We start from the raw sequence: 14,077 nt of genomic DNA, 5'->3' as shown, positions 1-14,077 counted from the left end.
ATAACATGCACGCAAACATACTGCACATATATATGGTTCACCTGTTTACTGAATTCCACTGCAGCTGCTTCGGACTCGAACATAACAGACCAGCTCTGCCGCTGCTCATCATAGAAAGCTGCATAATGATTAAGCTGGACCTGCGGAGATAAGAAGACGCAGCATTAAAGGGGGGGTGTCCAGGACTTGTCATTGTCTTTTAGATAGGTGCTGAGTGGCAGAACCCCATCAAACATTCATACGCAGTGAGCTGAAACATTCTGCAGCGCTTTACAGTTTTGCACACATTATCATCACTGTCCTCGATGGGGCTCACAATCTAAATTCCCTATCAGTATGTCCACTAGAATAGATGAGCTGCAGTACTGAGAACGGCCACTGTTGTGAGCTCATTTTCGGGTTTGCCTCTGGCTTCTGGTGAGGGTTATGGAGCTGGCTGTGCTGACAGAGGAGTAGTGAGTTCTCTATCTGGACTCCCTCTGTTGGTGAAGGGAGGTAATGAAGCTGATCTAAATGGCAGAGACCGGTCACCTGAGGAAGAGGACTGCGATTGGACATCAGGAGTTTCTGATTGGATTTAAGGCAGCCGACTCCCTAGTTTCTTGCTGGTGATTTTTCCTGACTGTGGCTCCTGGTTTCCAGTTTGGTTCCTGCCTTCCTAAAGCTAAGTTTTCTTTGCTATTGTTCATATGAGTTTTTGTCTGGTTTACTTAGTTTTTGTGTTCAGCCAGCCCTGGCTGGGACTGGGCTGAATCCCCATTTTGTCTCTGATCAGTTGATCTCTTTTGCTCTGTCTTCAGAATATACCTGAGTGCTGATATAGTGATTTGAAGTCTAGCGATTTCAGGGCCTTTTTCTATCAGACGTGTTGGACATTATTTTTGGCAGGGTTTTTTGCGTGATTGCAGACAGCGGCTTTTCTTTCCTGTCCCTTCTAGTTAGTGAGGGGCCCATCGTTTGCTCAGCCTATCTTTCTCTCTGTGTCTGTGTTTTCATCTTGTTTCACCGACAATACATGTTGGGGGCTGTCTATTGCTTTGGGGTCTGCTCTGGGGCAGTTTAGATTTTCCCTTTCTTTCTTTAGGCTTATTTAGTTCTCCGGCCGTGACGAGGCGTCTAGGACCACCGTAGGCACGCTCCACGGCTACTGCTAGTTGTTGTGGATAGGATCAGGGGTCTGCAATCCACTAGTTACCAATCTCTCCGGTTTTCTGGGCTTAGCTTGCTTTTTGTTTTTTCCTCCTCGGTGACTCATTCATAACAGGCCACTATGTGGTGCATGGTACTATATTTTTCTAGCGTAAATGTGAGTTAAACCCAATGCCGGGCACCAGGAAATGCAGCACGGCACATTGTGGACCATGTATAAGGCACAACAATACATTAAAAGAATAATATTGGGACCCCTGTAAACGTCCCTTCAGGTCACAAACCTCTAGATCTGAGGACATGGAGGATTAGAAAGTGAACAGCTGACGACTATTCATGTCGAGCGACGGATGGTGAGATGAAGGAGTTAACTGCTCCTACCCCCCCAGGGCCTGTAAGCATATTGAAGAAAGCAGGATTTAGTGCTCCAATGCTGAATAGCAAGGCCTTTTAGTATGATAATGAGATAACACCCAAAACAGAACTTCAAAGCTTAGGTAAGGAGCCACGCAAGCATGGGGAAGGAAGATGCCTGAGGGCTTCAATTAGAAGGTACCTGCCAAGCTAGACACAGAAATACACACCAATTGTCTCTCCCAGCCTCTCCGTCTCCATCCTAGGATCATGGATTATGAGCACATCTTTCGAGTTATGGACTCATGAAAATATTTGAGTGACTCTGAAATCGCGCATCTGGCAGTGTGACTCCTGAGTCGGTGAGGGTTCTGGGACCTGAGATACATAGATTGGCCCTCCACAGCGACCCATTGGGGCCATGTATGCTCTCCACAGGACAGGCAAAACAAACCGCATTCACTGGTACCTCTCATGTCCTGATCCGATCATGCTGTTGAAAGTTACCCTTTCTTAGATATTGGGAATAAGTTCTGCAGAGAGCTAAAGGGTGGAGATTATTAGCCCACCCTCTGACACAGGGGGAGGAACCTAGCGTGTTTAAGAACTAGCAGCCCATGGCAGAGGCAAACACACACAGAAGAACCAGACGATGGTGATCTAAGAAGAAACTGGGGACAGATCTGCCAAGGGGAGCAGCGGCCCGTGCTTTGGGGGGTCTGTCCGGCAACTAAGATTCTTGTACCTGTGGACTGCAGAGCTCCCGGCACCCACATGCAACCTACAATCTGGTAAATTGACCTCCAGCTTAATATCTCTAAGTCTTGTACCCTTATTGTTATATTTTACTCTGACTGCAAATCCACTGTAATTCCATTGTATAGCTTTCTGTATATTTCTGTAATTATCTAGTGCGCCCTTAAGGCAATTAAACTATAAAATTAATCTTGGGCTGATGCTTTTACTCTGATCACGAATCTTAGAATACCCAGCGGGTAACAGGACATCCTCCCCGGGGGTCATTTGCTCTAGGTGCAGTTCCCTTACTGACCAGGGAGACCAAGGGGGAGCCGGAGAGCTGTGCCTGTGTAGTTACGTCACATTGGTGACGTGGGAGGAACGGGTCCGGTGTTGTGTCCTCCACATTGGTGGCAGCAGTGGGATCAGAGTAATAGTGTGCGTGGGACCCCTACTCCCAGACACTAAAGACTACCAGCGGTAACTTTCACTGCTGGGGTCCTAAGGTCAGCCCAGCACTAGACGGTCAGAGTGCAAATATAATAAGTTGTGTGCGAGGCCAGGGTTGCAGCTGTGTCAGTAACCAGAGGTTCCCAAGATGGCGGAAGGCACCAGGAGTAAGGCAAAGGGGGAGGCCAATGCTATGGTCTATGAGGAGGTGGTGGAGGCCAATAAAAATGAAGGCGAGGGGGAGCTCAGCCAGGGCTCCCCAAGGAGCCAGACCCCCGTGCTCAGTCCCGCAGTGGACTGTCTACCACCTGCCCGCCCCAGCCTGTCCAGATCAGAGGCCCTTTTCCAAGCGGCCATGGCACAGCTCGAGGCTGGTAACGCCGCCGCCCATGACAGACTCCTTGTGGCGGCAGAGAAAGCAGCGGAGCGTGAGCAAGCGGTGGCAGAGCGTGAGCATGCCGAACGTGTGCTGCAGGCTGCAGAACGTTGTGAAGCTGCGGAGCGCCGGCACCGACTGGAGATGGCTCAGCACGGGCTCCCGCTGGATGCTCCAGCCCCACCGGGGACCAAGGCTTCCAAGGTCCGGGCGGAGGACTTCCCCCTGCTTGAAAAGGATGGAGACCTGGATTCCTTTCTGCTGGCCTTTGAGAGAACCTGCCTCCAACACCATCTGGCCCTGGATCAGTGGGCAAGGTACCTGACCCCCCCTTTGAGGGGTAAGTCCCTGGAAGTTTTGGGGGACTTACCTGCCGGGGAGGAGCAGGACTACAACAGCATCAAGCGGGCCCTGATCCAGCAGTACAACCTCACCCCGGAGTCGTACCGCAGGAAGTTCCGGAGCCTGCAGCGGGGCTCAAAGGACACCTGGACTGACCACATGCGGGCACTGCTGAGAGCTGCGGAACACTGGACCTCGGGTCTAGAGCTCACCACCAGCCAGGAGGTCCAGGAACGGTTCGTCACGGAGCAGTTCTTGGGGAACTGCCCAGAGGACCTCCAGCAGTTCCTCCGTGACCGGAAACCAAAGGGGGCTTCTGCTACAGCCGCCCTGGCAGAAGACTATGCCAACAACAGGGCCTCTGAGCCAAAGAAGCCTGCCAGCAGCACCTGGAGGGGGTAAGTCCAATCCTGCCCCTGTCCCCCCCCCCCCCCCCGAGTTCAAGGGGTGTACCCCCCTGCTGCCCTCTCCAGGCCAGGAGCAGAACCCAGACGTTGTCATCATTGCAACCAGCCGGGACACTTTAAGGCTGCGTGTCCCCAGCGCCATAAGGCCCCATCCCTGTCCCAGAAACCGTCCACTGTTTTGTGTGTGGGAGGGGGTGGTGGGAGGTCCCTGGACAATTACCAACCCGTCACCATCGGCCGCTCAGCGCTCATGGGACTGCGGGACACAGGCGCTGAACGAACCCTGGTACATCCTGAGGTGGTGTCCCCTCAAGACTTGGTGCCTGGGAAGAACCTTTCCATCTCCGGAATTGGAGGTGTTGAGCCGGCGCTGTCCGTCGCCAAGGTGTTTTTGGACTGGGGCGCCGGGAGGGGAATGCGGGAGGTGGGAGTAACGCCAAATATTCCTGCCAATGTGTTGCTTGGGACCGATTTGGGGCTGCTAGTGTCTCAGTATGTGGCCACTGAACCCCCAAGTCCGGCTCCCCAAGAATGTCATGACCCTACTGTGACTGCTAGCGTTAATGTGTTGAATGTGCCTCCAACAGTGGAGGTGGGAGTAACGCCAAATATTCCTGCCAATGTGTTGCTTGGGACCGATTTGGGGCGGCTAGTGTCTCAGTATGTGGCCACTGAACCCCCAAGTCCGGCTCCCCAAGAATGTCATGACCCTACTGTGACTGCTAACGTTAATGTGTTGAATGTGCCTCCAACAGTGGAGGAGGGAGTGAAACCTGATGGTAAGCCATGCACTGACACTACACACACACACAGGGCTCACAGTGAGGACAGGTGAGAAAACTGCAGGGGAGAGCTCAGATGTGGAGGGAGGGGCTGCTATGGGCAGTGTAGGGCCCCTAAGTGAACCCAGCCTGCTGAGTCTAGGGCCTCTGCAGAAAGAGGAACAGGCCATGGGGGGAGGGGGCATCCCGGGAGAGGAGCCACCAGGTGAGACCCCAGGGCAGGAGTTCCCCGCATTCGGGATGTCAGGAGGCCAGGGAAGTCTGCCTGACCCGGCAACTTGGTCAGGGGCCGAGGGGAAGCAGGCGCTACCTGTGGTCTCAGCGGGCGTGGCCGCTGTTACCAGGAGTAGGAGCGCCGGAGCCCAAGGAGCCTCGCGGAGGTCCGATGGTTTCCCCCTCTCCGACCAAGTGACTGCCGAGTCAGACAGCGGCCAGGAGACAGATCCCGGGGAGCTGACAGAGGATGTGGCCGTTTCGTCAATTCTTGCCACATCGAGTCAGGGATTTCAGGCAGCGTTGGAAGCTGACGCTAGCCTGAAAGCTCTCAAGGAGCAGGCGGCACAGCCTCCCCTGGAGTCCGAACGCGAGCGAGTGGTCTGGGACCAGGGACAGCTGTACCGGGTAACGGTCCAGCCGGATTCACCGGAGGCGTGGCCCAGGGACCGACAGTTAGTAGTACCCTATCCGTTCAGGGCAGAATTGTTGCGGATCGCACACGAGATTCCCATGGCCGGACACCTAGGGATCACCAAAACCAGGGCCAGGCTGGCTCAGCATTTCTACTGGCCGGGAATGAGGACCGAGGTGATTGCCTACTGCCGTTCGTATGACACCTGTCAGAGGGTGGGGAAGGCGGGGCGGTGCCCCAAAGCCCCACTGGTAACTCTGCCCATCATCGAAGAGCCTTTCTCGAGGGTGGCTGTGGATCTCATTGGAACTCTGTCCACTCCCAGCCGCTCCGGGAAATGCTTCATACTAATGGTAGTGGACTATGCCACCCGATACCCGGTAGCTTTGTCGTCCATTCGGGCCGACAAAGTGGCCACTGCCTTACTGGAGATTTTCTCCAGAGTGGGGTTTCCCCAGGAAATGCTCACCAACCGAGGGACCCAGTTCATGTTGCAGCTGATGGAGTCTCTCTGTAAGCAGGTACAGGTGAAACATCTGGTAGCCAGCCCGTACCACCCACAGACCAATGGCCTGTGTGAGCGGTTCAATGGCACCTTAAAGCAGATGCTGAAGATGTTGGTCGACTCCCACGGGAGAGACTGGGAGCGGCATCTCCCACACCTGCTGTTTGCCTACCGGGAGGTCCCACAGGCCTCAATGGGGTTCTCCCCCTTTGAGCTCCTGTACGGGCGACGTGTACGGGGGCCCCTTGCTCTGGTGAAGGAAGCATGGGAAGGGGATTTGGCCACCCCTGGAGTGTCGGTCATTGAGTATGTCGTGCGCTTCCGGGACAGAATGATGGCCTTGACACGGCTGGTGCATGACAATATGGCCCAAGCCCAGGCTGACCAGAAGCAGTGGTACAACCAGAATGCTTGCGAGCGGACCTACGAGGTGGGTCAAAAGGTGTGGGTACTGGTTCCCATACCTCAAAACAAGCTTCAAGCGGCCTGGGAGGGTCCATACCTCGTGCACCAGCGGCTCAACGCTGTCACCTATCTGGTCACCCTGGACCACGCCCGTGGAAGGAGGAAGGCCATCCACGTGAACATGATGAAGGCCCATCATGAGCGGGAGGCTTGTGCCCACCCAGTGTGCAACCTTCCAGAGGAAGGAGAGGTAGAAACCCTCCTGGATCTGCTCACCCAAGCCAAGGCAGGTGGATCCATTGAGGATGTGGGGGTTGGCCACCAGCTCTCGGAGGACCAAGGTTCCCAGCTGGGGGTCACCCTACACCCCTTTCGGGAGCTGTTCAGCAGCCTGCCCGGAAGGACTGAGACAGCCGTCCATGACGTGGACACCGGCAATCACCCCCCGATCCAGCGTTCAGCATATCAGGTCTCTCGAGGTACAGCAGCACATGTGCCAAGAGATAGACGAGATGCTGAAGCTGGGGGTGATCCAAGTGTCCAACAGCGCGTGGGCTTCACCTGTAGTCCTCGTCCCTAACAAGGACCGAACTACGCGGTTCTGCGTGGACTACCGGGGTCTCAACGTTGTGACGGTCACCGATGCGTACCCAATGCCGCGCATCGATGACCTGCTCGATCGGCTGGCCGGGGCCAAGTACCTGACCCATCATGGATCTGAGCAGGGGGTATTGGCAGATTCCCCTGACCCCTGGGGCACGGGAACGCTCTGCCTTTATCACCCCACTCGGACTGTACGAGTCCACGGTGATGCCATTCGGCATGAAGAATGCCCCTGCCACTTTTCAGAGGATGGTCAACACGCTGCTCGAGGGACTGGAAGGGTATGCGACCGCGTACCTAGACGTCATTGCCATCTTCAGTCCCACCTGGGAAGATCACCTAGAGCACCTGGCGCAGGTGCTCGGGCGGATCCAGCGAGCAGGCTTGACCATTAAGCCGGAAAAATGCCAGCTGGGTATGAGTGAGGTCCACTACCTGGGACACCGGGTAGGTGGGGGAGCTCTGAAGCCAGGGCCCGGGAAGGTGGATTCCAACGCATCCTGGCCCACCCCCAGGACCAAGAAGCAGGTGATGTCCTTCTTGGGGACTGCCGGGTACTATAGGAGGTTTGTTCCACACTATAGTGCCCTGGCCAAGCCTCTGACGGACCTCACCAAGAAGAGGCTGCCCGTCGCAGTCGACTGGACAGTCGCATGCAAGACAGCTTTCCAGGCGCTGAAGACCGCCCTTTCTATCTCTCCTGTACTACAGGCAGCCGACTTCACGCGGCTGTTTGTAGTGCAGACCAAACGCCAGCGACTTCGGCCTCGGTGCTGTGCTCAACCAGGTCGACACTACGGGCCATGAACACCCCGTTCTGTACCTGAGCCGGAAGCTCCTGCCGAGGGAAGTGGCCTATTCCACGATGGAGAAGGAATGTCTGGCAATTGTGTGGGCCCTGCAGCGTCTGCAGCCATACTTGTACGGACGCCAATTCACAGTGGAAACAGATCACAACCCCCTCAGCTGGTTACACACAGTCTCTGGGACGAATGGGAGGTTGCTACGCTGGAGCTTCCGTCTCCAGCAGTATCAATTCACCATTCGCCACAAAAGAGGCAGGGACCATGATAACACTGATGGCTTGTCCCAGCAAGGAGAGGGTGCGGAAGGGCGCATAGGGGAACACAGAAATGTGATAACCCTAGCGCCCTCGAAAGCAGGGAGGTGTGATGAAGGAGTTAACTGCTCCTACCCCCCCAGGGCCTGTAAGCATATTGAAGAAAGCAGGATTTAGTGCTCCAATGCTGAATAGCAAGGCCTTTTAGTATGATAATGAGATAAGGCCCAAAACAGAACTTCAAAGCTTAGGTAAGGAGCCACGCCAGCATGGGGCAGGAAGATGCCTGAGGGCTTCAATTAGAAGGTACCTGCCAGCTAGACACAGAAATACACATCCATTGTCTCTCCCAGCCTCTCCGTCTCCATCCTAGGATCATGGATTATGAGCACATCTTTCGAGTTATGGACTCATGAAAAATATCCGAGTGACCCTGAGGAAATCGCACATCTCATGTTCTGATCCGATCATGCTGTTGAAAGTTACCCCCTTTCTTAGATATTGGGAATAAGTTCTGCAGAGAGCTAAAGGGTGGAGATTATTAGCCCACCCTCTGACACAGGGGGAGGAACCTAGCGTGTTTAAGAACTAGCAGCCCATGGCAGAGACAGACACTCACCAGGGCTGTGGAGTCGGTAAGCCACAGTTGCGACTTCGACTCCTGGATTTTATCAGGCTCCGACTCCGGCTCCTTCATAAATGGCCAATTCATAACAAATTTACTGTTGTAAAATATTAAACATCGTGCTTATTCAGTTTCTCACCATCATATAAGTAATCAGACCACTTAGAGCAAAAACTACATTTATTAGAATACAATTAGAATATAGCAAATAACTTTTATAAACTTTTCTAAACTGTAAGTAAATAAACACTTTTATGCAGTTAATAAGAAGAAATCTATAAATTTGTCCTCAGAAAAAGTATTGCCTCTGTCAGATCCTCCTTCATGGATGCCCTCAAATCTGATCTAATTATTTTGAGAGCAGAGAACAACCTCTCTACACTAACTTGTGTTGGTGGCAAAGCAGTAACCACTCGGGCAACATCTCTGACAATGTCAGGATACAGAGGAATCGCTTGTTGCACTGTTATTTTTGATGAACGGTCAAATTTCTCAATTTCTTTTAGTGCACATGAAAAATTCTGCTGAAATGTACTGGCTGTGTTCCTTGATGGGGATGACTCTTCTTCTATGCGGGAACGCTTTGCACGGTCCTTGTGATCCAAATATTTTTCGAAATTAAATTCTTCATCAGTTGATGATGAGGGTGAAGATGTGGCAGGACGACCAAATTCTTCTTGTTCCTCCTGACTGTTCTGCAACCCTTTCATCCTTACTGCTATTTCAAACAGAGCTTCTTTTCCTTTACTTAGCTGTTGATCATCTAGAAGAATCTGATGCATTGGGTCTACATAAACAGCTGCCAAAAGAATGTTATTTTGTAATAGTAGCTCCTCTCTCCGTTTCATTGATGTAGCAATGCCACTTGCAATTAACCCTCCTCTTTGGGACAGGCGAAACATCAGGTTCTTCCACTCCTTTAAGAAAATACCTGGAGTTAAGTCCTCTGCTTGTAATTTTTTTAGTCACTGTAAATGGGTGCTCTAGCAATTTTTCCAGCTCAGTCACCTGATTCCACTGACTTTCATTTAGCGTCAGTTGAGGGTTAGCCATGTCTACAAGAAAGGTTTTCAGTTCAACCAAGCGCTGAATCATTAAGTAAGTACTGCCCCATCGTGTGGCTTGATCAATAATTGGCCCTTTTCCAGCACGTCTCTTCAAAATTGAGTCAACTTTAGGGGTTCTGGCAACAGTAGCCAATTTTCTCACCTTGCCAATCAGTGCAGCAGCATGTCCTTCTTGCAGACTGTCTCTTATAGCCAGCTGTAGCGTATGCACAACACAGCGCATGTGATGAATGAAAGAACATATTGACACAGTTTCAACAAGATCATCTAAACTATCATGTTGCTGTTCATCTGAAGCAACTTCAGTTTGCTCCTCAGTTACAATACTGTGTTCCTCTATTTCAAACATTTCTTTGTCTGTGGACCCAGAATGTTCTTCTAGCTGCTGGTCACCATCATTACTCTCATTCATTAGCTTAATAGTACTTATCATATTTGAAGCATTGTCAGTTACGACAAAGAACTTGCTCTTTTTTAAGTTCATAGTCTTGCAGAACCTTTTCCACCAAGACCTGGAGAAACTCACTGGTGTGATGAGCTTTGGTGTCTTTTACTGTCAATGTCTTGGTAACTATTTCATTTTTGTCACAAACAAATCGGACATTGATGGCAAAATAGTTCACTCTGTGACGTGTGCAGGCATCCATTTTAAGAAACAGAAAGCCTCCCTTGAGAGTTTTTTTTAAGTTCTTCCTTTTGTTTAAAAGCTTCTTCGATTACTAATTTTCTAATACTCTCTCTCTCCAGAGAAACACCAAGCTTGCGGGCCATTTCCCCATTCAGACACATAAAAGCTGGTCGTGAAAATAATGAAATAGGCACACTATCCTTTACAACAAGCTCTATGATCTGTTTTTTAAATGTATCTGTCATTGTCATAGTAACTTTGTCACTGAAAAAATATCTTGCAACTGATGGCTGCAAAGTTCTCTGCTCCTTTGTTTGGCTGGAAGAGCTGGGCACTGGTTCATTGGTTTGGATGCAGTCTTTCTCATCCACTGCTTTCAGTACTTCTGGATGAAAGCGCTGTAAATGTTTCTTCAGATTAGAAGCTCTGGTAGGAGCATTTTTATCTTTGCCTGAATATGCACTCATCTTGGCTTCACAGCATTTGTTTTCGTCTGGATCATTTGTCATACACTGACAGACATAATGTTTTCTATCTTGAGTGATGGTGAAATGTTCAAATACAGCTGATTTAATGTGATGCTTCTTTGACATTCGCAGGTTTTTAATTCTGCATTCACAATCCAAATGACAATAGTTTTTCCTAAAAACAATTGTACAAAATTATTGCCAGGTCGTACAACTGATATAGTGGTCAGTAATACTGTTATTATTCCTCATGTACTCACAGTTAACTGATGCAAAGTTTGTTGAAAGGATACTTCTTAGGCTGGGGTCACACTGGCGAGGAATACGGGAGAGTGAGAGGCGCAAAAAGCACGCATTAGACACGGACCAATGATTCTCTATGGGGACCCTCGCACCAGCCGTATATTTCTCCTCAGTATCCTACGCTCCGTGCCACTCGCAGCATGCTGCGATTGTCAGCGTACTACGCCCGTAGTACGCCAATGCAAGTCTATGGGTGCGCAAAAAATACGGGTTACACACGGACCACACGTGTGACTTGCAAGAAATACGCACCAGGTGTCTTTTAGCAAAGCCGGCAATTCAGTGCGCTATACAGTAAACTCACACTGACAGGTTTAATAAAGAAATGAAAGAATAGATATAGACACATAGAATACACACACACACATATATATATATATATATATATATGCGCATTCTATGTGTGTATATCTATTCTTTCATTTCTTTATTAAAACTGTCATAGGGCTCCATTATATGTCCATTTTGCAAGCCTGCGAGAAAATCTCACCATACGGATGCCATACGGATTACATACGGATGCTGACATGCGCAAAATACGCGACCACACCTTGATTACGGATGACATACGGAGCACTGTTTAGGGGTCTGTCATCCGTATTACGCATGTAAAATACTGGCCGTATTTTGCGCAGGTTAGTGTGACTCCAGCCTTACAGTCTTCCTCTTCTGAGTAGCAGGCAGCTGTGAGATGCTTGAAAGACGCACACCTAGTATGATCTAGTCTAGAGGAGGAGCTTTACTACTAAGAATTTGCAACACATTTTCACTTTCAGTTTCATACATTGTAAGTAGGGGGGTTGGGGCAGCATGAGGTTAACCAAGTATAAGATTAGATAAGGGCAGTGGAGAACAGTGACACACAAGAAGTAAGAAATGTCTCTATCTCAAGCAGAACTGCTTATCACTGTTGTTCATAGTTTGATAGAACATATATATTTGAGCAACATTTATAAAATTCATATGAAAGTTCAATTATGAAATATTAATACATTTTTTTTTTTAAAGCTGGAGTCGGAACATTTCTACCGCCTCCGACTCCAACCAAAACTAACTCCGACTCCACGACTCGGACTCCACAGCCCTGACACTCACACAGAAGAACCAGACGATGGTGATCTAAGAAGGAACTGGGGACAGACCTGCCAAGGGGAGCAGCGGCCCGTGCTTTGGGGGTCTGTCCGGCAACTAAGATTCTTGTACCTGTGGACTGCAGAACTCCCGGCACCCACATGCACCCTACAATCTGGTAAAGCTGGAGGTCAATTAATATCTCCAAGTCTTGTACCCTTATTGTTATATTTTACTCTGACTGCAAATCCACTGTAATTCCATTGTATAGCTTTCTGTATATTTCTGTAATTATCTAGTGCGCCCTTAAGGCAATTAAACTATAAAATTAATCTTGGGCTGATGCTTTTACTCTGATCACGAATCTTAGAATACCCAGCGGGTAACAGGACATCCTCCCCGGCGGGCCATTTACTCTAGGTGCAGTTCCCTTACTGACCTGAGACACCCAGGGGGCGCCGGAGAGCTGTGCCTGTGTAGTTACGTCACATTGGTGACATGGGAGGAACGGATCCTGTGTTGTGTCCTCCACAGATGGCTCCTCACCGTTACACTTGGTGGCTCGGTTACATCTCCATGTGAAGGTTTGTTGGAATCGCTGCCAGTTTCTAACAACCAGCATTGTTGTACGGGATCAGAGGAGGAGATAAAACACATTACCCCAGGGATTTAGATCAGGTGTCCTGCACAACAGTGGACTTACTGTAAAGGTAAATCCCGGATGTATCCTGACGGTGGTGACCGGCTGCTGCTGGCTGATGTACAGCAGAATCCTGTACTACAGGACAAAGACAAAGTCAGAGGGTCAGAGAGCTGCACTGCGAGCCGACAGGAGTTAACACCCTGCACCCCACAGCTCCAAACTCACCTCCTTACTAGTATGGTTACCCAGGACAGCGGCACCGAACTTGCCCTGCTTCACATACTGTCCATTCACACTGTACAACAAAGGCAAATACACCATTTAGATCAAGTTTATCCACAAAGTGATAAATACTCCAGGGCTGCACTCACTATTCTGCTGGTGCAGTCGCTGTCAGCGCACATACATTACATGTGAATAGTGAGCGCTGCTCTGGGGTATAATATAGGGTCAGTACAGTACAGATGTCCCCTTTACAATATCTCCACACACAGACCGGTGGTGTTGATGGTGGGTGCTGTATATAAAGAACACTTACAATTTGTAGGCATGGACGGCTGTAGCGTACAGGACGGAGGGTGCAGCACCAGAGGCTCCCGGCCGTTTGGGGGATTTTGTACCTGGAATGTGAATAAAGAGATATAAGCACAATGCGGACACTATTTTCATACAGCCGCCTCCCTTCCCTTCCCGAGACCCCCGCCGGCTCCCACAATGGCTTCAAAGGTCTATTTCCCGCAGCGAGCAATCTGCAGTCCTATATCCTCACCCGCTGGCACTGCGCCTTTCTTCGGCTGCTTTGGAGCGGTGTAGTGGAAGGATTCATTCCCCTGCGCGTTGACACTCTGGTCCATTCCAAACAGAGATGCCAACTTGGCCCTATGAAATATATGAAGACGGGATTACACACAGCACCTGTCCTTAAAACCTAAAATTTCTGCTTCTTGTCAGTGGATGATTACATTTCCTTTACATTCAACCTGAAAAATAGCAAGAAATTCCTCACAGCTGAAGGTTTGCTGCAATTCTATCCATTCTAGGAAATACTTTGGGAGCTAAATCCCCATGAGAAACACACATCTGGTCCCTGAACGTTTGGACAATACGTCAGTCTGGAGCCCAAGCGAATACTGATGGACTGAACCCTCCACTGTGAAACATTGGGTCAGGATTAGGAGTATGTAGGGAGGATCCCACTTCACGGCAATAAAGTGATGCATAAAGAGCACAATTACAGTCTGCCTCCATGCCCAGGCCCGGCACTGACCCATGGTTCTCGTGCCAGAAGTAGTCTATCTTCCATGGTTCAGGCACGCTCTCCCGGACTCATTTCCAGTAACGCAGACGGACATGAGCGTGTGAAACCCGTCACTTCAACGTGAAATTCTACCTCCACAGTCCAAGAAACCACCGAGCAATCCACATCCCCTGCCGCAAAGGAGCTTGTGGAAGCAGCAGGATGTCTGCCCCTAAC

General features: G+C 50.2%; 1 protein-coding gene across 4 annotated transcripts in view; it reads right to left on the bottom strand.

Moving 5' to 3' along the window:
* The window catches only part of FKBP15 (FKBP prolyl isomerase family member 15), a 48,947-nt gene that overhangs the window by 19,560 nt on the left and 15,310 nt on the right, over window positions 1-14,077 (bottom strand). For all 4 annotated transcript variants that reach the window (XM_073558309.1, XM_073558310.1, XM_073558311.1 and 1 more), the window contains exons 2-6: window positions 13,373-13,482; window positions 13,142-13,223; window positions 12,829-12,898; window positions 12,664-12,738; window positions 42-140 (exon numbers count right to left, since the gene is read on the bottom strand). In XM_073558309.1, coding sequence (XP_073414410.1) covers window positions 42-140; window positions 12,664-12,738; window positions 12,829-12,898; window positions 13,142-13,223; window positions 13,373-13,482 — 436 coding nt within the window. The remainder of the gene's footprint in view (window positions 1-41; window positions 141-12,663; window positions 12,739-12,828; window positions 12,899-13,141; window positions 13,224-13,372; window positions 13,483-14,077) is intronic.

Source organism: Dendrobates tinctorius, unplaced genomic scaffold (assembly GCF_039654945.1).
Source record: "Dendrobates tinctorius isolate UK_male_01 unplaced genomic scaffold, ASM3965494v1 ptg000013l, whole genome shotgun sequence".
NCBI classification, from domain to species: Eukaryota; Metazoa; Chordata; class Amphibia; order Anura; family Dendrobatidae; genus Dendrobates; species Dendrobates tinctorius.
This window is presented reverse-complemented; position numbering and strand designations above follow the sequence as displayed.